Raw genomic sequence first — 23,527 nt, 5'->3', positions numbered from 1 at the left:
ATATTCTTTTCTATTATGGTTTATCCCAGGATATTGACTATCTGTGCTGTACAGTGAAAGTGTTACTCAGTCATATCTGACTCTGCGACCCCATGGACTATAGCCCGCCAGGCTCCTCTGTCCATGGGATTCTCCAGGCAACAATACTGGAGTAGGTTGCCATTGCCTCCTCCAGGGGATTTTCCTGACCCAGGGATTGAACCTGCGTCTCTTATATCTCCTGCATTGTAAGGTGGGTTCTTTACCACTCGTGCCGCCTGGAAAGCCCTGTTTTGGCTGCACTGGGTTTTAGCTGGGCACACGAGAGCTTTGTCTTCATTGTGGCGTGCGGGGTCTCTAGTTGGCAGCGTGTGAACCCTCAGTTGCGGCATGTGGGATCTGGTTCCCTGACCAGGGGTCAGACCTGGGCCCCCTCCACTGGCAGCACAGAGACTTAGCCCCTGGACCACCAGGGAGGCCCCTGTGGCACATGTGAGGCGCCACGTCTGAGGGAGAGCGTGAGGTGTCTGTCTTTTTCTTTCTGACTTCACTTCCTGGGATCATCGCTGGTTGCATCCACGTCTGAGGGACGGCGTGAGTTGTCTGTCTTTTTCTCTCTGACTTCACTTCTGTGATAATCGCTGGTTGCATCCACGTTGCTACAGATGCTGCCAGGATAAACTCCAGACGTTATTTCACTCCTCCAGTATGCATTTTTCAAATATCAGGATCTTTCTCACATGCCCAGAAGCAGATAACCAGGCCATCATCAGACTTTCCCAGTTGTCTCAGGAACGTCTTCCCACAGAAGACTTGTTCTCATCCAAAGTCAGTTGAGATCTGAGCACCTTCAGTCTTGTCTAACCGAGCAGAGCGGCCTCCACGCCCTTTCGCTCTCTGTGCTTGCCTGGTGGGGACGTGGTCTTTCTAACCCTACAGCATGTCCCTATGGTGAGCATGAGCAGAGCGGCCTCCGCGCCCTTTTGCCCTCTGCGCTTGCCTGGTGGGGACGTGGTCTTACTAACCCTACAGCATGTCCCTGTGGTGAGCATATCTGCTCCATTCCTGGTGGTGTCACTGAGGCTGTGTCTGTGGGTCCTGCATTTCCTCTGGCTCAGCGTTAACCAGGGTGCCTGAGAGAACCTGTGTCTGCCTGCGTGTGCACACACCCCTTCCCAGTGGGCTGTGTGCCTTCAGCTGCCTCCCTGGGAGCCACCTGTGAGCCCTGGGTTCAGCCTGATCCCGCATTGCCGATCCCAGCTGTTCACCCACCAGTTTCTTCTACCCATGATGCTTGCACTGAGCTGAGCATGACATTAAGGGCCAGGGGTCTGCTTTGTGGCTTGTCTGTCTGTCTTCACTGAGGTACCATTCCTATGCAGTGCAATGACAAACCTCCAGGTTACACTTTGATCCATTTTGATGAATGTGTACAACTCTGTGTACAGCCTCCACCCCGTTTGCCATCTAGAACGTTTCCCTCCTTTCTCCCGAGGATGGATGATGGTCTGCTGTCCCCATCAGTTCAGTTCAGTTCAGTCACTCAGTCGTGTCCGACTCTTCGCAACCCCATGGACTGCAGCACACCAGGCCTCCCTGTCCATCACCAACTCCTGGAGTTTACTTAAACTTATGTCCATCGAATTGGTGATGCCATCCAACCATCTCATCCTCTGTTGTTGCCTTCTCCTCCCACCTTCAATCTTTCCCAGCGTCAGGGTCTTTTCAAATGAGTCAGTTCTTTGCAGCAGGTGGCCGAAGTATTAGAGTTTCAGCTTCAGCATCAGTCCTTCCAATAAATATTCAGGACTAATTTCCTTAAGGATGGACTGGTTGGATCTCCTTGCAGTCCAAGGGACTCTCAAGAGTCTTCTCCAACACCACAGTTCAGAACCATCCATTCTTCCATGCTCAGATTCCTTTATAGTCCAGCTCTCACATCCACACATGACGACTGGAAACACCACAGCCTGCCTGCCACCGGCCGGCTGCCGGGCACCTTCATAGTCCAGCTCTCACATCCACACGTGACCACTGGAAAAACCACAGCCTGCCTGCCACTGGCCGGCTGCCGAGCGCCCTCGGAGCCCCTGACGCTCCCCTTCTGTCCTTGTTCATCTCCCCACCGGAGACGGGGCTTCACCGGCGGCAGGAGCTCCCCTCCCTTCAGTCCCCTGAGCACAGGTCCTGTCGCCCATCCCCTCCCTTCCTTCTTTCGTCCTGCTGGCCGCGTGGGACCCTTTGAGGTGTCTGAGGGCCTGGCTGGTTCAGCGGGTGCTCTGTGACAACCCTTCTGTGTGTGCGTGCATCGCCGATGCGTTTGTGGGGAGAGATGGGCTCCGCGTCCTCCTGCTCGTCCACCATCTGCTGTTCTGAGGCTGTTTCCCCCGCGCGTACCAGGAGGACTGGAACTGCTGCTGGGATGTTAAACTTTAGAAGTTGTCACTGAACATCTACCAGAGCGACTGTACCAGCTCACGGCCCACCACCAGGTGTGAGGGCTCCGGTCACTTCGCACCCCTCCAGCCCTGGGCACCGGCCCATCCTTTCTGGGTTACCTTTCTGGCATGCCGCTGGGCATGCGTTAGCATCCTGTGTTCCCCGTGACCAGCGAGGGGGACGAGCTGTGTTTACAGGCATTGATGATTCTTTGCTATGAAACACCTGCCTTCGGCCCACTTTTCTACTTGGTTGTCTGTCTCCTTAGTTTAATGATTCCTGGGCTTCCCTGGCTGCTCAATGGTAAACCATCTGCCTGCTAATGCAAGAGACGTGAATTCGATTCCTAGGTCAGGAAGGTCTCCTGAAGAAGGAAACAGCCAATCTATTCCTGTATTCTTGCCTGGGAATTCCCATGGACAGAGTCCATGGCGTAGCAAAGAGTCAGACATGAGCACATACAAATTTCCTTTTAATTTGAAGATTTTTTTAAAATGATGAACCCTGTTTCTTCTAAATCGAGGGTAGTAGGAAAGCAACCATATTTTTAAGCCGTTAGGTTGGAGCCCTCTGGGTTCCATTTTCTCTGACACCTGGTGAGCTGGGCTATGGGAACATCTCCCTTATGCCTGGGTGGGGGCAACAGGACTGGGGTCCTTGGCAGCCCCAGCCTCCCCAGCACCCAGGCGCTCTGCCCTCGCTGCTCCCGGAGGCTCCTGAGGACACAGCCGCTGTGCTGGCCTCTGGCTCCTGCAGGCGGGTGCCGCACCCGCCAGGGTCAGCCGGTTGCATCGCTTACAAAGGGCAGGCGGAACTTCTCTTCCTTATGGCCTCGGGGTTCCTGAGACTAAACGCGAGGACAGAGGGCCAGGAGTGTAGCAATATCTGAGACACAGGGAGGTCTGTGTTCACACGGTCTCTCAGATGCCAGGGACAGAAGCTAAACAGGCTAAACCAGGCAGGGAAGTTTAGAGAGCTGGGAGGTCCAGGCTCGGACTTCAGGCACAGCTGGATCCGAGAGAGCGTCTGCCGTTCGCGCCTGCTTTCACGGCGCTCCCTCGCTGGGCGGTGGGGACGCCGGGACCCTGGAGGCACAGATCGCCCCTGGTTCTCCAACGGGACCTCTCCCTCCCCAGCGTCCAAGAATGTTCCTGACCAGCCAGTGAATCCTTTCCACATGTCTGGGGACGTGGACTTCTTCTTGCTCAGAGAACAGGAGCGGAACAAGTCTTTCTTGGTGAGTATCTGGGGGGAGCCTGCCCGCCTCGGCCAGAGCGCTGGTCCCCCGGCACTCTGGCTCTAGGACAGCCGATGGCTCACACTGCCTGGGAAGCCTCCTCGACTCTGCCTGGCCCCAGGTCTCTCATCCTACTCTCGTACCAGTTTCACCACCACCATTCCTGGGCTTTTGTCACGGGGGCCCCCAGCGAGTGTCTGTCCCAGAGCCTTAGCCAGCGTGTCTTATCTTCTGCGGAACCTGGAATAGACGCCATCCCCTCCCGACACCCTCTCTGACCCCCAGGCCCTAGGAGACCCCCCGAATGCTCTAACCTTGCACAGTCCCTCTCACTGGACTTCTTGGGGGCCAGACACATGCACACACACGTGCACACACTACGTGTGCACACACACAGCTGTGTCTCTGCAGTGCTTAGGAGTCCCAGGATCAGCCCTGTCCCCCAGCACATGCTGTGTCTGCACGCTAGCAGAGTCTCTTGCACCCCCATGTGCCCAGCTAGTCCACCCCTCCACTGCCCTGCAGCATAACGGACCTTACCCCTCCAGGCTGAGGGGACCCACCCAGTGGGCCATGTTTCTGGGACACTTGGTCAGAGGCACAGGCGTGGCCAGTGTCCTGGGCTCCTTCGGGGGCTGCCTGTGTACCCCCAGCTCAGGGCTCAGCCTCTGAGATTCCTCAGGCAGAGACTCCCTCTGCCACCCTGACCAGGACCAAGGACACTCGGGGACAGGTAGGTCCTCCGGCTCTACCCCAGACCTGATCAGGATTCCACGGGTGCCAGTCATGCTCCCACCTCCCGCCTGGATGGAGGGGCGACAGACCCTGAGCCAGTCTGAGAGGTGCTTCAGGCAGTGCATCCGCAGACGCATGCACACACACGCGCAAACACACACTGTCACGCTCACACACTCTTAAACACACGGACACGTGTGCACACCCCCACACATGAGCACACACACACACTCACACATCCTCACCCACACACATGCACACACTCACGCATGCACATCCCCACACATGCACACACACGTGTACACTCACACACATTCATGCACACACACCCATACACGCATACCCACGCACATGCACACACACGTGTACGCTCATGCACACACACTCATATATGCTCACACTGCACACAGACGTGTACACTCACACACATTCATGCACACACACCCATACACGCACACCCACGCACATGCACACACACGTGTACACGTGCACATTCACGCACAGACACACTCATATATGCACACACTAACCCCCCCCCACTGACACACTTCCCCTTCATCCAGCAGCGGCGCAGCCTGGACTTCCTTCTCCCAGCCTGGACCGGCCTCAGGGACCCTCTGCCTTCCTTCAGGGCCCCCTGCCTGCCCTTCCCACCCCGCCCCCCCAGCACAGCCCCAGCCTGCTCACACTGAAGAGCCTCCCAGTCAGTGCCTTCAAACTGCAGACTTTTTCCCACTGGAATCCTCGCAGGTGACACTTTCCCAGTTTTATTGTACCAGGACACACAAATCAGGGCCCACCACACATTAGAGGGGAACAGGCGTTGTTACTGGCAGGACCAGTGGGATGTTGGATTTGACCAGGGGAAGCCACATGCAGGCTCGAGCCAGCAACATCCTCAGGGCCTGGGTGGCAGGAGGGGTGGGCACTAGGCCACTGGGAAGAAAGCCCCCCCCCAACCTGAGACCCCCCCAAGTGAAGGGCTGGGGCGCTGCAGATCCCCAGTGACCCCCAGCCCCAGGTCACCCCCAGTAAGTAGCAAGCTTCCTTATCAAACTTGGAAACTCTGAAGATCCTGCTTCTCTGAGCCTTGGTTTGTCAGATTTAGAAATCACAGCCCAAGACACGCGGTTTTAGTGTGACCTTAGGACAGATGAGGCAGTGAGCGTGTCCCTGCACCCCTGGACTGGAATCGCATCTGACCAGGGTTCCCCAGTTCCTCTGGTGCCATGCCTGCCTGCACCCCATTCTCCACAGGGAGATGCCCGTCACCCCGGGCGCTTCCCCCTGCATAGGGCACACGCACAGGCCCCTACACCCCTCCAGGTGTGCGCCTCTGCCTGTGCCTGTCGCCTGACGGGACAGGCAGCGGAGAGGGGCCGGGCCCGGTCCGTCCGTCCCCACCCGACCCTGCCCTCCCGCCCGCCTCCCGCAGGACCGGGAGCAGAAGAAGAAGCTGCGGGTGCATGAGAAGATGACCTACTCGTCCAAGGTGTCCGCCAAGCACACCAGCCTGCGCCGCGAGCTGCAGCTGGAGGACGAGACGGAGGACCAGGAGGGGCGGGCTGAGCAGCTTCGCAGCTTCCACGAGCAGGTGGCCTGGAAGCTCGCCATGACCCGAGGTGCACCCCGTCCCCCCCCCGCCCCGTGGTCCCCAGCCCTGGTCCCCAGGCCCGCCTTCGCCCTTCCTGTACGAGCAGCACTTTTAGAGGGCTTGAGCCATGCGGGGTTGTGGTACGGTGTGTGTGTGTGTGTGGTGGTGGGGCAACGGGTCCTCTTCATGCCCGACCTCTGCCTCCCAGGCCGCAAAGATCAGTTCCAGGTGGACTGCCGACCAGCAGCCTTTGAACCCTGGTGCTGCGTGCAGTCAGAGTGCTGACCTGCACCGTGAGCGCAGGCTTGACTGTTGTCAGATGAGGCGTCTCACTTGGCTCGTCTGTCCGGGCAAGTCAGCGTGTCCTGCTGCTGCCGCTTCTGCTGATCACTAGCCATGTGGGTCCTGGGATTCAGGTCTTCACTCACCGTGAGCGCAGGCTTGACTGTTGTCAGATGAGGCGTCTCACTCGGCTCGTCTGTCCGGGCAAGTCAGCGTGTCCTGCTGCTGCCGCTTCTGCTGATCACTAGCCTTGTGGGTCCTGGGATTCAGGTCTTCACTCACTGCGTGTAGTGAGAGGGAGCTGTGTGTGTGAGCTGTTGTTATTTTCATCACCTGGTAAGAAGTCTGAAGGGTTTCCCTGGTGGCTCAGATGGTATAGAATTTGCCTGCAACACAGGAGACCCGGGTTTGATTCCTGGGTTGGAAAGATCCCCTGGAGGAAGGCATGCAACCCATTCCGGTAGTCTTGCCTGGAGCATCCTGTGGACAGACGAGCCTAGTGGGTGGGCTACAGTCCATGGGGTCACAAACAGTCGGACATGACTGAGGGACAAAACAAGGAAGTCTAGAGTACTAAACATATGCATCAGTGTTCTACCGATGAACTATAAACCAATAAGCTTAAAGAACCAGTTGAGGTCAGGGTCCTGGACCCCTTGGACTACAGGGGCCCTGAATGTGAACATGGAGAGACCCCAACCTCCGCCCCTGACACCGAGGCTTGTTATGTCAAGTGTGGAGCTCTGCCTGTGTCTTATCTCTGCCTCCACCGCCTGTTATTGCCAAGACCCGGGAGCCACAGGGGGCATCTAAGTGGGCAAGACTGGACCCAGCCGGTCTGACTTCCTTGAGCTCAGGACGGCCAGGCCAGGCGTCTCGACTTAAAACAGGCCTCCTGGACCACAGCACGTCCATCTGGAAAGGAGCAGGTTTGAAGGACAAGGCCAAGAGCCCACAGTTGCATCCACAGTGGGGGTGCCCCAGCCTGTGCTCTCAGAAAGGCCGGGAAAGAGGCCCCGTGGACCTTGACCCCAACTGTGATGCCTCGCTGCTTGTGCTCCAGAAGGCGGCCCTGATGCCCACCCCAGCTTCTTCCCAGCCGGCCGAACCCTGCCAGGATGGACTTAGCCTCTGGAGGCTTGTGCGTGTGCTCAGATGCTCGGTTGTGTCCGACTCTTTGTGACCCCATGGACTGGCCCACCAGGTCCTCTGTTCATGGGATTTCCCAGCAAGAACACTGGAGTGGGGTGCTGTTTCCTTCTTCAGGGATCTTCCCGACCCAGGGATCGAACCTGTGTCTCTTGCATCTCCTGCCTTGGCAGGTGGAGTCTTTACCACTAGCGCCACCTGGGAAGCCTTGCTGGAGGCTTAGGGCGCCCCAACTAGAGATATTGCTGCCTTGTTTTCTCTCTCACCACCCCCTCCTGTTACTGTCCTGGCCAATAGACCTTTCATCATGACATCCAGCCAGGTGAAACTTCCAGGGTGGGCTGTCCAGAGCCTCATTCTAGGGAGAAGGGTGCTACAAGCAAGAGCAACTCAAGTCAGATGCAAGGAAGGACTTCCCACCTGGCCAGACTCCAGCCATGGAGACTGCTCTGTATCTGCACAGCCTTGAGGCAGAGTTCGCTCCGTCATGGTCCCTGTTGTGACCCAGGCCTCAGGACTGCCTGGCTTGTGGGTCCCCGGCCACTGCCTGGGGGGTTGCTCCCACTGCCCGCCCACCCCCAGATGCCTCATGCCTTTCACTGCAGAAAAGAAGCTGGAGCCCAACAACATCAACAGCTACGTGGACCAGAACCGGCAGATGTTTATCATCCAGGTAGGCTAGCTGCCCTGTGGGCCCCACGCCCTGTCCCCGTGGGGCCTGCATCATGCCACTCCTGCCCTCAGTACGCCCTGGATATGAAGCGGAGCGAGATCCAGCGACTGGAGAGGCTGGCGGCCCAGGAGGAAGCTGAGCTGGAGCGGGCAGAGAAGTTCCTGGAGAAGGACGCAGCCCTGTTCGACGAGTTTCTTAGGGAGAACGACCGCAGCTCTGTGCAGGCACTGAGAACGTGAGCGCCCCGCCCAGGCCTGCATGCCCACCACTCCCCCAGCCCGCCTGCAGCAGCCGTGGATGGACCCCTGCCCTCAGTTCAGGCCCCTGCTTGGCAGCTCCCCCGCTTGCAGCCCTGACCGAAGGCAGTGTGGACACTCCCCTGAGCCCCTTCCCCTCCGCCCCCCTCCCCCAGGGCTGACAAGGAGTCCAAAGCCAAGATGGAGAAGATCCTAGAGATTCGTGAGCTGACCACCCAGATCATGAACATCAAGAGGTGAGTTCAGGGGGCGCACTGGCCCTGCCATGTCTCCCAGAGCCCAGGGAGCTCCATGTAGCACACCGCTCTGCATCCCTATCATGTCCGGGAGCCCAGGCCCTGCGGGTGACCAAGGCCAGGACACGGGGCAGGGCTCACCCCAAGGCCTTTCTGCCCCGGGAGTGGCAGTGACCTGGGGACTGAGCTGTGCTGCCCCGCAGGCCGGCCCTCTTGCCTGCGTGCAGGGTCCGGCTTGCCTCCCCTCTGAGGGGCCCAGGGATGGAGCCTGACCTCGCCTGTCCCCTCCTGGGTGCAGCGAAATCTCCAAATTTGAGGACACACTGCATCAGTACAAGGTCTACAAAGACTTCCTGTACAAGCTGTCACCCAGGGAGTGGCTGGAGGAGCAGGAGAAGAAGCGCTCGGCTCTGAAACAGGCCACGGAGGTGGTAGAGGCCTTCGAGAGCCTGCCGCTGTCCTCAGTGGGGGACAAAGGTAGCAGGAAGGGGCGGGTACACCCGTGTCCACTAGCCCGGCCTCTCCATCTCCCAGAACCCCCCCAGGCCTCTCCATCCCTCAGAGCCCCCCAGGCCTCCCCATCCCCCAGAGTACCCACCCCCAGGTCAGGCCTCTCCATCCCCCAGAGCCCCCCCAACCCCCACTGCTCAGCCCACACACTCTGGGAGGTCGTCAGCCAGCTCTCCAAGCAGTCCTGCCACTTGGGGAGACCACGGGCAAGTGCCTGGGACCCTGAGCCTCTCCTGGCTTCCCACAGGACTGGAGACCAAGGGGAAGCTGAGCTCCAGAGGTATGTGGCAGCCCCCGGATGGAGGGACCCCACTCTGGGCTGTGGGGATGGGCAGGTGGACAGACCCCTCTGCTTCCACCAGAGGGGCAGAGCCCCAAGAAGCCTGCCAAGCTCCTGCAAGTGATGCGGCTGTGCCAGGCACTGTCCACGACTGTCAGCCAGCAGCAGGACACCCTGCCCAGCGTGCCCAGTGGGGTGGAGTCCAAAAGGTGAGTGGGCATGGGGAGGGGGTGATGGAGGAGACTGGCCTGCTGGGGAGCGGCCCCCAGTGGTGCCAGCTTAGAGTGCCTGGAACAGGGAAGAGGCTGAGGAAGGGCCGTGTCCAGCCTGGAGGGTCTAGAGTTAAACATAAGCCTGAAAATCGATGTGTTTCCTGAGCAGACACTTACGTTCATGTGATTTGGTGAAGTTGAGCTTGGGATGGCCTATGTGGGTGCTGCTGGGACAGTCAAAGGTGCATGGTAGAGGCAGCTGGGGGGATGCTTGGGAGAGGACCCGGCTGCCCGAACCCTCAGAGTCCAGAGTGCTGGCCGGGGGGTTGGCAGAGCCCCTGAACCTTGAAAGGGAAGCAGGAAGTCTGGATTTTCATATAAAATATCCCAAACTTTAATTATGACAGTTATTTTCAAGTCTTATGCAAAACACAGTAAGGGACAAACCAACCGACCAGATCCAGCTCTGGTGATTCACCCTGTAGCCCCTGCAAAACCCCTCGGGGACCACCGAGCTGCCCTGAATGTCCTGAATGTCTTCCTGTGATTCCCTGACACCCCAACACACACACGCCGTGATGACTGACCGCAGGACACGCCTGCCCCACCGCCGCCTCCGGGGCCCCCTGCTCCTCCAGCACAGTCACTGTGCACCCCAGCCTCTCCGGGCGGGCTCCCCACAAGGTGCAGAGGGGCGGGGGCGCCTGGCAGCCAGGCAGGGCTGCACCCTGGCCTTGCCTCAAGTCCCTGCCCTGGGGTCCGGGGCTGCAGAGGCCAGGAAGTTTCGGCAGGGTGCCGACACAATCAGACCTGGGTCTTGTACCGTTTTCTCTGATTTTGTGGTGCACGTGGCGGATCACCAAGCGCAGAGGCCAGGCACGTGCAGAGGTTAGCTTTGGTCCCTGTAACCCCTCCGCGCCGGGCTGTGGTCTCCAGCTCCGGGATCGGATGTGCGTGCCTCCTCTGGAGAGGTGCCCTCAGCATTGGAGCTCCCAGCAGCAGGGAAAGTCCCTGGAAGCAGAGGTCTGGGACCTCCGCCTGCCAGCCCTGTAACCATGGCTACCATGACATCTGGGCAGGTCGCGGGCTGCACAAGGCACTTGACCGGGAGGGCGAGTCGGAGCTAGAGTCCAGCCTGCCCCCAGGCTGTGTCCTCTTGGAAGGAGGAGTCTCAGAAGGGCGCCTTCCAGGCCAAGAGTGACCTTGGGCAGGTGACTGGCTTTCTGACGGCAGGGCTCTCGTGTGCCGATTCGGTGGCATCTGTGTGCGTGGGGCCCCCTGGTGGCTCAGACGGGAAATCCGCCCGCCAGTGCAGGAGATGCAGGTTCAGTGCCTGTTCTGGGAAGATCCCCTGGAGGAGGAAACGGCGACCCACTGCAGTATGCTTGCCTGAGAAATCCCACGGACAGAGGAGTCTGGCGGGCTGTCGTCCTCGGGGTCGCAGAGTCGGACAATAAAATCAGTGTGCACACAGGGTGAGGCACAGACCTCACCAGCTCCGGGGGCGGCAGAGCCTGCGTGTCCATACAGGGTGCAGGCTGGGAGGGGTGACGGATGCAGGACTGAGGTTGGCCAGGTCCCCCCAGTGCTTGCAGCCCTCACAGCCTTCCCTGTGGCCACTGGGCCGTGCGTGTCCAGCAAGGTCCCTGACGTGTGGTGTGGCACAGCAGCTGTGAGAGGGGCCAGCGATGACACGTGCTAAGGAGGGAGCGGGGCAGGGAAGGCCCAGGTGGGAGGGAAAGAGCGGGGACCAGGGAGGGGCCTGGCAGTGGGAGCCGTGGGTCTGAGGTCGGGTTGGCTCCTGGATCTCAGGAAGGAGCTGCTGGGGCTGGCAGCCTCGAGGCGGGAGCCGCGCTTTATTCTAACCAGAGTGAGAGGGACTGACCGGGCGTGTTGTGGCCGGGGCCACAGGAGGGGCCAAGAGGAGGCTGGGGCCACGGCCTTGGCTGCCAGGGGGACAGAGGATGGGACGAGGGCTGGTTGGGGAGGTGCCCCAGGCCCCGACCCCGTGTCCCCGCAGGTCCAGCTCCACCCTCCCTGTGGAGGACGACCTCGACAGCGACGATGGGGAGGTGAGTGCCTGCTCCCGCGGGGCTGCGGGGCGGGGCCCGCTGACCCGGGTCCTCACCCGGCTCTGCTCGCAGGAGCTGGAGCTATACTTCACAGACCCGCAGCAGCTCCTTGACATCTTCACAAAGCTGGAGGAGCAGAACCTGTCCCTGGTCCAGAACACCCAGGAGATGGAGGAGGCCCTGGAGGAGCTGAACTTCACCCTGAAGAACACCCAAACCCGCATGTAGGTCTCAGGCACGGCTCCGCGGCCGGGTAGCCCACCCTGCCCTGTCTATGGTGCTGGCCCTGCCAGCTCTGGGGAGAGGACGTGTCCTCTTGGGCCCAGAGCTGAGGTTCAGAGTGGGCCAGGCGGTGGAGCCCTGAGGGGCTGACCTCTCCCCACCCTGGAGCAGCCTGCGGTCGGAAGGGGGCATCTCCATGGACACCGCCCAAGGTGGTTCTGTAATGATTATTTTACTGGCTCAGCAGTAAAGAATCTGCCTGCAATGCAGGAGCTGCGGGTTCCATCCCTGGGTTGGGAAGATCCCCTGGAGGAGGAAATGGCAACCCACTCCAGTATTCTTACCTGGAGAATCCCATGGACAGAGGAGCCTGGTGGGCTACAATCCATGGGGTTGTAGAGTCCAACATGACTTAAGCGACTGAGCACACGCGCATTTATTTTACTAATGATTATAATGATTAGCACTGTTATTTGTTATTTAATAGTAGTAATGTGATCCAAGCTACTTGACTCTCCAGCCTTCGTCATGTAGTGTTTCCTGCCCAGCGCTGGCTCAGAGTAAGTCTTCTGGAACAGAAAGAGGTGTCAGTTTTATTAGCCTGTTTGGGCAGCGTCTGGCTCCAGGTGAGGCCAGCGGGGAGCAGGGGATCACCGCTTTACTCCCGAACCTTGAGTAAGCACCCATTCTGGATCAGGCCGGGGTCTGGGCCCTTCATAAATAAGGTAAACCCTGCCCCATGAGCTGGCAGCCCAGGGGAGCCAACTTCGAGGTGTGCAGATTTGCCTTGTGGGTAGTAACACATGCTAGGGATAAAGGGTCCTATGAGGAGGAGGTTGAAGTGGAGGTTGGCGGCAGATGGGAGAGGGCAGGGGAGGCTCCCAGGGAGGGTGTCCTTTCAGCCATGGACTTCCTGAGTGATGGGACACCACAGGGAATCTTGGGGGAAGAGGGAACCGCGTGCAAAGGTCCTGAGGTGGAGCCAGCCCACAGCTCTGACCACTTGTGTGCTCACGTCCTGTTGACTAACATCCTGCCTTGGATAATTTCCTACCAAGAGTCTCCAGAATAATGCTGAAACACGAGCTCTCAGGAAAGACTGTTTTTCCTGCCAGTGTAGGAGGTACAACAGGCTCGGGTTCAATTTCTGAGTGGGAAGAGCCCTTGGAGAAGGGATCAGGTACCCATTCCAGTATTCTTGCCTGGAGAGTCCCATGGACAGAGCAGCCTTGCAGGCTCCAGTCCAAAAGACTGGACTGGGGTCGAAAAGAGTCAGATGTGACTGAGCACGCACACAGTGGGGAAAAGGCATCTTTTTATCCCAAACACCTGGGAAAGAAATAGAAGAACAAAATTACCCGCCCCCCCACACATTTGGTCCATGTAAAAGGGGCGCTGGCTGCAGGGTCACTCGTGTCCAGGCACTGGACGCAGAGGAATCTCTAAGCATCAGGCTGGACTCTTGGCAGTCATGCAGCACTGGGAGATGCACCGCTGACTCTGCAGTGGACACTCAGGGTTGAGGGGAGGTCTGGCCTCTGTTCTTATCCTGGGTGCCCTGCTTGCCCCCCATAAGGGCCCAGGCCTTGAGGGAGGGTGTGTGTGAGCTGCAGGTGGTCCACCTGTCCACCCGCCTCTGAAAGCCTGGGAGGGCTGGCTGGACCATTTCCGCCCCCCTCGCACTCAGGCTCCTGGCCTCAGCCCCACAGCCATGGGGCTGCATCCTGGAGGGCTGCCAGGGGGTGGAGGCCTGTACCCCGGCACCCGTGCTCATGACAGAGGGCAAAGGAGCTGCTCCCGTGGCACTTTGTCTAAACACAGGAAAATGTCGGTGGTTCTGTTCACCTGGGCGGAGCCTCAGAACCACCGTAGGGAAAGGGGCACCTCTAGACCCCACAGGCACAGCTGGCTGAGTGACTAGGGTCCTGCTCATTCTGGTCAGGACTGGCATGCCGCTGCCCACACTGGCCAGACCCATGCCAACTATAAGAGCCAGGGTTTCTGCTCTAGAAACCCCAGCAGACAATGCATGTCTGCCATGAACATGAAAGACTTAAGAAAAAATTAATATGTTTCATATAAAAGGTGATTGTTGCAATCCTATTCCTAGTGAAAGTGAAAGTCACTCAGTTGTGTCTGACTCTTTGCAACCCCATAGACTATACAGTCCATGGAATTCTCTAGGCCAGAATACTGGAGTGGGTAGCCTTTCCCTTCTCCAGGGGATCTTCCCAACCCAGGGATCGAACCCAGGTCTCCCGCATTGCAGGTGGACTCTTTACCAGCTTAGCCACCAGGGAAGCCCCTAAGAGGATTAAAAACTTGGGCTCGGAAAACCCTATCCAGTGAACATCCACAGCAGAATTGTTCCCAAGAGATTAAAGGTAGAAACTGCCTAATGTCCACTGAAGAATGACTCTGGCAAAGCCTGGTCTCCCACGTGGTGGACCACAGTGGTTGTAAGAAGAAACGAGGCTCTGACCAGGCAGGTTACAGGAGAGACAAACCTGAAAACACAGTGCCAGGTGAAAGAGCCGGACACAAAGGGACAGATGCCACGGGGCTCCGTGTTTATGTCCAGGAGAGACGGAGTGGAGGGGGTGGGCGAGAGTGACTGGGGGCTTCTCTCCAGTTAATGACACTGTCCTGAAATTAGATTATGATGGTCATGAAAAAAATTGGACATTTTGAAAGAATTTTATGGTGAATTCTATACCTCAATAAGGCAGGTTTGGGTTTTCCCTTTACCTTTTTTAGCGTGGATTGTTAAAGATGTTAGATTTCCCCTGCGTCTCACCAGGGCCTCTGAGGCTGGGGCTCTTGGCCCTCAGCTTGCGGCAGGGCCAGCAGGCTCAGAGGTGCTGCTGCCCTTCAGGGACCGGGAGGTGAACCAGCTGAAGCAGTGGATCACCACGCTGATGACGTCCATTGCCAAGGAGGAGGAGATGGCTGCGGAGCTGGAGCTCAAAGCCCGTGTATTCCATTTTGGCGAGTTCAAGGGTGATCAGGAGGTAGGGACCCCGGATGGGCAGATGGCGGCTGTGGGCACGTGTCCATAGCCCCAGTGGAGGGTGGAGTCATCCTCGCCAGAGGGGCCTAGGCCATGGGAGAGCCAGCCCGGAGGCACGTGGTTCTCCGGGGCTGCCGTGGTCCTTGCCACTCGCCAGGCCTCTGGGCTTGACCCACAGGCACCACTGGACATGGCCCTTGGCCCCAAATCAGAACCAGCCGTGTGTTCACGCCCCATGAATGGGCAGCTCCGCAACACCCCTCCTCCATCCCTCCTTCCTTCCGTGAACTCATCTGCTTCTTAAACACTCAGTGCGTCTGGAAGTGACCCTGCAGGGAGGCAGGCAGGCACGTCCCCAGCCAGGCCGGGAGGGTGAGAGGACTCAGAGCATGGAGCCCAGGGGCCCAGGGCCTGCACCCAGCTTCCTAGTTCATTTGATTGCTGTTGAGAGCCTCCTGCCTTCCGGGCCAAGTACCCGGAGCCCCGAGAGCGGGCCGGGCATCTACCCCCAGACTACCAGGCACCAGCTGTGCCCTGTGCCCCCTGCCCCTCCCCCTCCCTCTTGGCCACCCCAGGGGACAGGGGTGTTGTGTCTTCTGAACATCAGAACAGGCTGAGAGAGGGGGGTCGTCTAGCCCAGCACTACAGAAAGCAGGCCACAGAACGTGGTCCTGGGGGGAGCTGAGGGCAAGGCAGGGGCAGAGTAGCTCACGGGGCTTCAGTGGGCACCCCGTGTCCAGGCAGGATCCCCAGTAGGCACTGGGACCCGGGATCTGGCTGACCACAGAGGCCCAGGGCGTGGCCCTCTGCCCAAGAGAAGCCCGAGTGTCCAGCTCTGTGCCCCCTGACTTCCTGAGCACCCCTTGCCGGCTTGGCAGAGCCTGGGAGGTCAGCTGGCTGAGGCCTGGGGGCAGCCTGGGCCCGCGCGACCCCGCTGGAGGGAGGCCTACCCACCTCACAGGACAAGCTGCTGGAGAGTCTGAACTGCAAGGTGCTGGACGTCTACCAGCACTGCGTCGGTGGCCAGCAGGAGTCCAGCCTGGGCACCGTGCAGATGCTGGCCACCATTGAGCACCAGCTGGACGAACTGCTTGAGAACCTGGAGCGCGTGCCCCCAGCCCGCATCGAGCAGGCCGAGAAAGCCAAGGAGAAGGAGAGGCGCCTCCGGTGCGTGGGGGGGGCCCTGCACATCCCCACCAGCTCTGGACTGGCCCTGAGGATGGGCACGCCCTGGGGCTCCCTGCTGGGAGGGGGTGTCTGGCTCACACCCCACAGGCTCGGCCCAGTGGGAAAGGTCCCTCCATTGGGAGAGGCATGTGGTGGCCTTAGGGACCCCAGGAGCAAAGTGATGGGCAAACCCCCACCTCCCGCACCCAGCCACCGAGGAGAAGGGACAGTGAGAGGCACTTTGCGGGCAAAGAGCTATACTGCCCGAGCCCGGGGAGGGAAAGGGCCGGCCTGAGAGCTGCCGAAGGGCAGTCAACGAAGGGTGTGCCCTGTGGGCCTGATGGGGTGCAGGCCAGTTCCCGGCCACCTGGGTCATTCGGTCCCAGCAGAGTCCTGAGGTACGGCCATCTGCGATCAGCCATGTCTTTCCCACACACAAGGGCTCTCCCCCTGGGTCCCCAGACCCTGCTCAGGCAGGCACTGGACAAGGTTTGGTGGCCTCAAGTACAGACAGGAGGACTCACGACTGCTGACCTTGCTGGGGCCTGGGCTTTCAAGGTGGCGATGCATCAGTAACCAGGGAGGGGAAGCCAGGAACCTGGGCCTTCCGGGGGGTAGATGAGCCTCGAGCCAGGCCCTCCCAAGCAACCAGGGCCAGAGCCAGCAAGGAGGTGGGGCAGAGTGGCGCCGAGGCCTGAGACTGCGTGGGGAGGAGCTGATGGCCTTCTCCGGACCTCTGGTCGGTAACCTCGCCCTTCCTGCACCCAGACTCCGGGAAGAGAAGGCGAAGCTGCAGAAACAGCTGCAGGAGGAGCGACTGCTGCGCGCACAGGCGCGAGCCCAGGCCGACGTCAAGAAGAAGGTAAGCGAGGCCCCGAGGAGGCGTAGCCCGGGGCGTGGCGGTGTCGAGGGGGCGTGGTGGTGTCGAGGGGGCGTGGCGGTGTCGAGGGGGCGTAGCCAGGAGGGCTCGTGGCTGCAGACCCGCCAGGTCTCGCCCACTTTTGTAGACACACTTGCTGGGGTCCTGTGGGGAGACGGGTCACCAGAGCAATGTCAGGGTGGAGCAAGGGTCCCCATCTCAGGCCTGCCCCCCCACACTTGCCCCTGAGGACCTACTTCCTCCGGGCAACCTCCCAATCCTCCCTAGAAGCACTTGTGCCCACAGCTCAGTGCCTCCCTGGGGTCCCACCTACTTTCCAGCCAGACCCCAGGCCAAGGCCATCACCCCTCACTCACTGAGGGTCCCCCAGCCACTGCGTCCCCCACCCACAGCGTACGGGCCGGAGTAGCCACTGGCCTGCTGGACTTGTGGTCCCTGAAGAGTCCCGATCATGACCCTGACCCGAGGACCAGTGTGGACCCCACGGAGTCTCTCCTGATCCTCGTGGCGAGAGAGATGTCCCTTTAGCCTGGCGTCTCCCGAGTTTCCGGGTGCCTCCTTCCTCCCCCGCCCCCACTCACCCAGGGCCAGCACCCTGGCGAGCAGGCCACATAGATTTCCCTACCCCGGCCCTCTTGGAGGCCCTGGCCTGTCCGCAGACCACACATGACCTCAGCCACCGGAAAGGCTGGGCTGGGCCTGGGCCCCAGGCTCCCGTGTGCTCGGGGCAGGTGTCCAGCCTCAGCCCGGGTGCAGTGAGGCCGGGGTGCAGGCTCACGGCGTCCTCTCCCTGCAGCGGGGCAGGAGGCTAGTGTGCCGATCCCGGCCACCCGCCCTGAAGACCAAGGAGCAGTCCGAGCACGAGCTGATGGACAAGAACAGGGAGGAGCCGCTGTTCTTCTTCACGTAGCGCGCGGGCCTCCCGCTGGCTGAGCAGAAGCAGACGGAGGCGTGGGGAGCAGAGGCGGAGCCTGCACGTCCGCACGGGCCCCTCACCCCCCACGCTGTGCCTTCAGACTCACCTGAAATAAAAGCTGTGTCGCTCAGGCGCCTCCAGGCCTGTCTCGGGAGGCGGACACAGTAACAAACTCAGTCTCCGCTCATTGTCACTCAAACCAGGAAGTGATAAGGGTGAGAGGAAGAGATGGTTAGATGGCATCACCAACCGAGTGGACTTGAGTTTAAGCAAACTCAGGGAGATAGTGGAGGACAGGCAAGCCTGATGCGCTGCAATCCATGGGGTCCCAAAGAGTCAGACGTGACTTCGTGGCTGAACAGCAATGCTAAGGGGTGAGCCCGTTTGGACTTCCTGTCAGTCAGCTGCTGAGACAGACGTGACTGGGGTGGGATCAGTTGCCGCTCTGCACAGGGTGAGAAGGGAGATCCGCTGCACGTTAACCTGAGGTGACGGGGTGAAAACTCCAGTGTAAACTGAGGTGATGTGTGGGGTTCCCCCCAGATCCACCCTGGGATCTTCTTCAGCTCCACCCAGTGCTGATGGGCTGCAGGATGACTCTCAGCGGCCAAAGAACAAGTGTGGGAACAAGCACGGTTACTCTTGAGGTGAGACGTGGGCTCAGAGCCGGGCTGTCTGAGACTCGTCGTGAAGTCCATCCATTTTCCACCTGAGGGATGCAGAGGATCATCTCTAGGTGGAAACAGTGGAGGTGCGGGGTCAGCTCGTCTCCACCACAGGGTGAGGTGTGGGGTAGCCCCAGCTCTGCAGTGGGCTGAGGCCTGGGGTGCACCCAGCTCCACCGTGGGGTGAGATGTGGGCTCAAAGCCGGGCTCTCTGAGACTCGTCGTGAAGTCCATCCATTTTCCACCTGAGGGATGCAGAGGATCATCTCTAGGTGGAAACAGTGGAGGTGCGGGGTCAGCTCGTCTCCACCACAGGGTGAGGTGTGGGGTAACCCCAGCTCTGCAGTGGGCTGAGGCCTGGGGTCCACCCAACTCCACCGTGGGGTGAGGTGTGGGGTCAGCTTCAGATCTCCATGGGGTGAAGTGTGGTGTCCTCCCCAGCTCCACCGTGGGGTGAGTTCTGGGGTCAGCCTCCAGCTCCACTGTGGTTTGAGGTGTGAAGTCCACCCCAAACCCTTCCGTGTTGTGAGGTGTGGGTTCCTCCCCCAACTCCACCGTGGGGTGAGGTGTGGAGTCAGTCCCAACCCCATTCTGGGGCGCAGTGTGGTGTCAACCCAAGCTCTACCGTGGACTTAGGTGCCAGGTCTGAACCAAATTCACCGAGGGGTGCGGTGCGGGTTCAGCCCCAGCTCCACTGTGGTCTGAGGTTGGGGTCAGCCCTAGCAGCTCCATGGGGTGAGGTGTCGGGTCATTCCCACCATGGAGTGAAGTGTGGGGTCAGCCCCAGATCCACTGTAATGTGAGGTATGGGGTCAATCTGCACTTCTTCCGTGGGGTGAGCTGTGGTGTCAGCCCCAGCTGCACCAAGGGCTGAGCTATGGGGTAAGCCCCACCATGGGATGAGGTGCAGGTTCAGCCCAAGCTCCACCGTGGGGTGAGGTGTGGGGCCTGCTCCAGCTCCTCCATGTGATGAGGTGTGGGGTCAGCCCCAGCTCCACCATGGTCTGAGGTGTTGGTTCAACCCCACTGTGGGGTGAGGTGTGGGGTCCAACCTCAGTTCCTCCATGGGTTGAGGTGTGGGTTCAGCCCCAGCTCTACTGTGGGATGAGGTGTGAGGTCAGTCCCAACCCCACTGTGGGGTGAGGTGTGGGATCCGCCCCCAACACCTCCGTGGGGTGAATTGTGATGTCAGCCCCAGCTCCACTGTGGGGCGAGGTTTTCGGTCAGCCCCAAATCCACCGTGGGGTGAGGTGTCGGGTCAGTCCCCAACTCCTCTGTGGAATGAGGTGTTGTGTTAGACACCAACTCCTTCGTGGGGTGAAGTGTTAGTCAGCCCCAGCTCCACCGTGGGGTGAGGTGTGCGGACAGCCTCCGCTCCACTGAGGGGTGATGTTTGGGGTCAGTTGCAGCTCCACCGTGGGGTGAGGTGTTGGTTCAACCCCACTGTGGGGTAAGGTGTGGGGTCAAGCCCAGCCCCACCATGGGTTGAGGTGTCGGGTCAGCCCCGCTGTAAGGAGAGGTTTGGGGTTAGCCCCAGGACCACCGTGGGGTGAGGTGTCGGGTCAGCCCCACCGTGGGGTTAGTAGTGGGATCAGCTCCAGCTCCACCATGGGGTGAGGTCAGGGTCAACCTCATCGCGGGGTGAGCTGTGCGGTCAGCCTCAGCCCCACTGTGGACTGAGGTGTGGTAAGCGAAGAGTCGGACACGACGGAGCGACTGAACTGAACCGAAGGGAAGAGGAGAAGGGGACGACAGAGGACGAGCTGGTTGAATGGCATCACCGACTCAGTGGACATGAGTCTGAGCAAACTCTGGGAGATGGTGATGGATGGGGAGGCCTGGTGCACTGCAGTCCGTGGGGTCGCAGAGTGTGGGACACGACCTGGGGACTGAACAGCAAAGAGGTATTCACAAGCAAAACTCTTAAGGTTGCTATTGCAGGATATGGCCACAAGGCAGCAGGCTTTCTTCATGCCCAGTTGTGATTACCTTGGAAATGAAAGCTTTTGAGTTTTAACTCAGGACTGTAATTTAATACGGAATGTACTTGAAAAAACACCCAAAAGCTTGTGTGTTCTTCCTGAACATTCTTATAATTTTATTTATTTATTGGCCGTGCCATGCAGCTGTGGGATCTTAATTCCCTGACCAAGGATCGAACCCTCACCCCCTGCTTTGGAAACACAGAATCTTAATCACTGGACTGCAGGGAGGTCCCCCTGAGCATTATTTTTTAAAATTAATCTTTATTTTTTATTGTAGTAACATTGATATACTGTGTGTTGTTGGTGGCAGGTGAACCGAATGTATTTTCTATTTTGTTGTTGTTGTTCAATCTCCAAGTCATGTCTGATTCTTTTTGTAGGAGCGTTCTCTTTTCGCCAGGCCCTGTTACACTGGTAAAACATCTATTTGTGTATACATAAATGTACATAATTATAAATGTCTAGGTACATAGATATATAAATGTCTGTATGCACAGATATATAAATACTTTGATATATAGAGACATAAATATGTATATACATAGACATATAAATATATACGTGGAAGATGGCTACACAGTGGAAAATGCAAGAGACAATCTTATAGACAAATTAAGTGATACAGATAGTGGCATTTATCAGATCATACTAGGAGAGAGAAACATAAACAATTTCAAAATAAAGAGAACAAATCTAACCACGATTCACGTACCTAGTTTTAATCTGGTGGTGATAAACGAAGTCTACAAGGGGAGTCAGTACATGATGGCAAATTCTGGAAGGGTCAGAGAGTGAAAACAAGTTAAATGTTTCATCTTTGTTTACAAAGTATACCTTTGCAATTTACGGACTCATACTTGTTGCTCCTCCTTAAGTATATATCATCCTATCTATCCTCATATGCCCACATCCAAACTGTTTCAACTCAAATCATTCCAAACATAACTCCAACTTGTTGCAACTCTAACTAGAGTTGCAATTGTTGCAATTTCATGAAAAAGGCACCTTGCGGTTCTTTTTTATAGACCAGTAAAGGCAAGGATTTCTGTCTAATGTTTTTTTTTAGAGGCCTTAAAAATCATTTAAAATTTCAACTCTTCTCCCTGCTTCACTTTGTTCAGATTCAATTGACATGGGGAAAGCTATCAAAAGAGTGTTTAATATAATCTGAACTCACCAGGTGTGTCTATTATTTGGTGTACATGAAGATCTGAGAAGTAGATTTTGATGGATATAAAAAGAAATATTATGGATGTAGAACATAGTTAGAAATTGCAGGAGTCATTTGACCAGAGAGCAGTCACAGTGGGTCAGCTTCATCTCCCACACCCGTGAGGGCAAGTTTATCTTGGCAATAACATCAGCAACTGAGGAGTTAAAAGTGTTATCACTGTGAAAAATGATCATGAAAAGAAACCTATGAAGTGTTTTCACAGACAGAGCACAGCTTTCCAAGAGGCTTTAAATCTCAGGTAAAGGTTTTATTATTAGAATCTTGAGTGGATTACAGACTCTGTGTAAGTTTTACAGACTGTTCAAAGTAACATTCTATTCCATCCTGGAATGAATACATTACCTTTTGGTTCGTGCACTTGTGACACACTTAATCAGACTTACAGACCATCTGTGTTGGAGAGTGTTCTAAACCAACTTGTGCGTGCCAGCTGCAGATCTGACGAGAAACGCTCACTCTCCCGTTGCTGCTGTTCGGTTGCTGAGCTGTGTCTGACTCTCTGTGACCCGTGGACTGCAGCCCGCCGGGAACCCCCGTCCTTCACCGTCCCCTGGAGACGCTCAGACCGCTGTCCGCTGAGCCGGTGACGCCGCCCAACCGCCTCTTCCTCTGCGTCCCTGGCTCCACTTGCCTTCAGTCTCTCCCAGCATCAGGGTCTTTTCCGGGGGGCTGGCTCTTCACGTCAGGCGGCCAAGGGATTGGAGCTTTGGTTTCAGCATCAGTCCTTCCTGTGACTACTCAGGACTGATTTCCTTTAGGATGGACTGGTTGGATCTCCTTTCAGACCAAGGGGCTCTCAGGAGTCTTCTCCAGCACCACAGCTCACAAGCATCGGTTCTTTGGTGCTCCGCCTCCTTACTGGCCCTACTGTCGCATCCGCACACGACCGCCGCAGAGCCGGTAGCTTTCGTTCTCACGGGTGGGATCTCAGACTTGCTTTCACACGTCGCCTGCTGTATTCAGACTCTTAGTTCATGCTTCACGTAACCATGTAGTGTTGTATTTAAATCCAGTTTGAAACAAAGCTTTATTTTAAGAATGTTTTGCCTACCAGTAGTGTTCTATTTTCACCAGAACCTCTTACCTTGTTGTGACATCTCAAAACTCAGAAACTCCTACGTGTTGATATGAATATCAATTTCATTTTAGCAGAGTTTGAACAGAGTTTGAACAGTTTGAAAAAGTCAGGGTGCCCATTTTATCAGGTTCCTCCAGGCAGGAAATTGAAGCTTGATGTTGTTCAGTCACTCAGTCGTGTCCAACTCTGTGACCCCATCAATTGCAGCACTCTGGGCTTCCCTGTCCTTCACCGTCTCCCGGAGCTTGCTCAAACACATGTCCATTGAGTCGGTGATGCCGTCCAACCAGCTCATCCTCTGTTGTCGCCTTCTCCTGCCCTCAGTCTTTGAAATTGAAACTGTTAGAAGGCAGAGTTCATGCAGCTTATGGGCTCCTTGACTCAATTTTTTTGCAAGAATTTTCTTATGTATTTTTTCAAGTGTGACCTTTCCTTCATATAATAGCAAATAACAGAATTAGAAGAAACTAATTTGAAATGATGGATTGTTTCTACCCTGACAATCTGAACACAAAGGAACTAGTGGGAACCGCAAAGATCGGGGGGCCAGGCTTTTAAGAATATTTTAGGTTGGCAAATAATAACTAGTATGCTTTAAATTTTAACAATTTTTATTCTGATAAAGAATATCCTTTTCTAGAAGGTTTCCACAGTGTGGCTGCCTCCTGCTAGAAGCCTTGGATGATGGAATCAGGGCACTTCCTGTCTGTCTGTA

The 23,527-nt window shown here is 57.4% G+C and overlaps 1 protein-coding gene across 4 annotated transcripts in view; it reads left to right on the top strand.

The window, feature by feature from the left end:
* The window catches only part of LOC129552323 (cilia- and flagella-associated protein 100-like), a 29,902-nt gene extending 7,189 nt beyond the window's left edge, over positions 1-22,713 (top strand). Inside the window, exons 4-17 of one of the 4 annotated variants that reach the window (XM_088839341.1) lie at positions 3,555-3,655; positions 5,826-6,012; positions 8,021-8,088; positions 8,160-8,323; positions 8,501-8,581; positions 8,880-9,058; positions 9,339-9,371; positions 9,454-9,580; positions 11,604-11,655; positions 11,728-11,879; positions 14,678-14,888; positions 15,849-16,054; positions 16,823-16,916; positions 17,731-22,713. In XM_088839341.1, coding sequence (XP_088695467.1) covers positions 3,555-3,655; positions 5,826-6,012; positions 8,021-8,088; positions 8,160-8,323; positions 8,501-8,581; positions 8,880-9,058; positions 9,339-9,371; positions 9,454-9,580; positions 11,604-11,655; positions 11,728-11,879; positions 14,678-14,888; positions 15,849-16,054; positions 16,823-16,916; positions 17,731-17,844 — 1,769 coding nt within the window. In that variant the 3' untranslated portion in view covers positions 17,845-22,713. Of the gene's footprint in view, positions 1-3,554; positions 3,656-5,825; positions 6,013-8,020; positions 8,089-8,159; positions 8,324-8,500; positions 8,582-8,879; positions 9,059-9,338; positions 9,372-9,453; positions 9,581-11,603; positions 11,656-11,727; positions 11,880-14,677; positions 14,889-15,627; positions 16,055-16,822; positions 16,917-17,730 lie in introns of those variants that run through there. The other 3 variants (XM_088839343.1, XM_088839345.1, XM_088839344.1) reach the window with 3 other exon arrangements.
* Positions 22,714-23,527: the final 814 nt, after the last annotated feature.

This window comes from Moschus berezovskii, chromosome 9 (assembly GCF_049115385.1).
Source record: "Moschus berezovskii isolate FMDL1 chromosome 9, NW_MosBer_1.0, whole genome shotgun sequence".
NCBI classification, from domain to species: domain Eukaryota; kingdom Metazoa; phylum Chordata; class Mammalia; order Artiodactyla; family Moschidae; genus Moschus; species Moschus berezovskii.
Note: the sequence above shows the minus strand (reverse complement) of the source record. Positions and strands in the feature narration are given on the sequence as shown.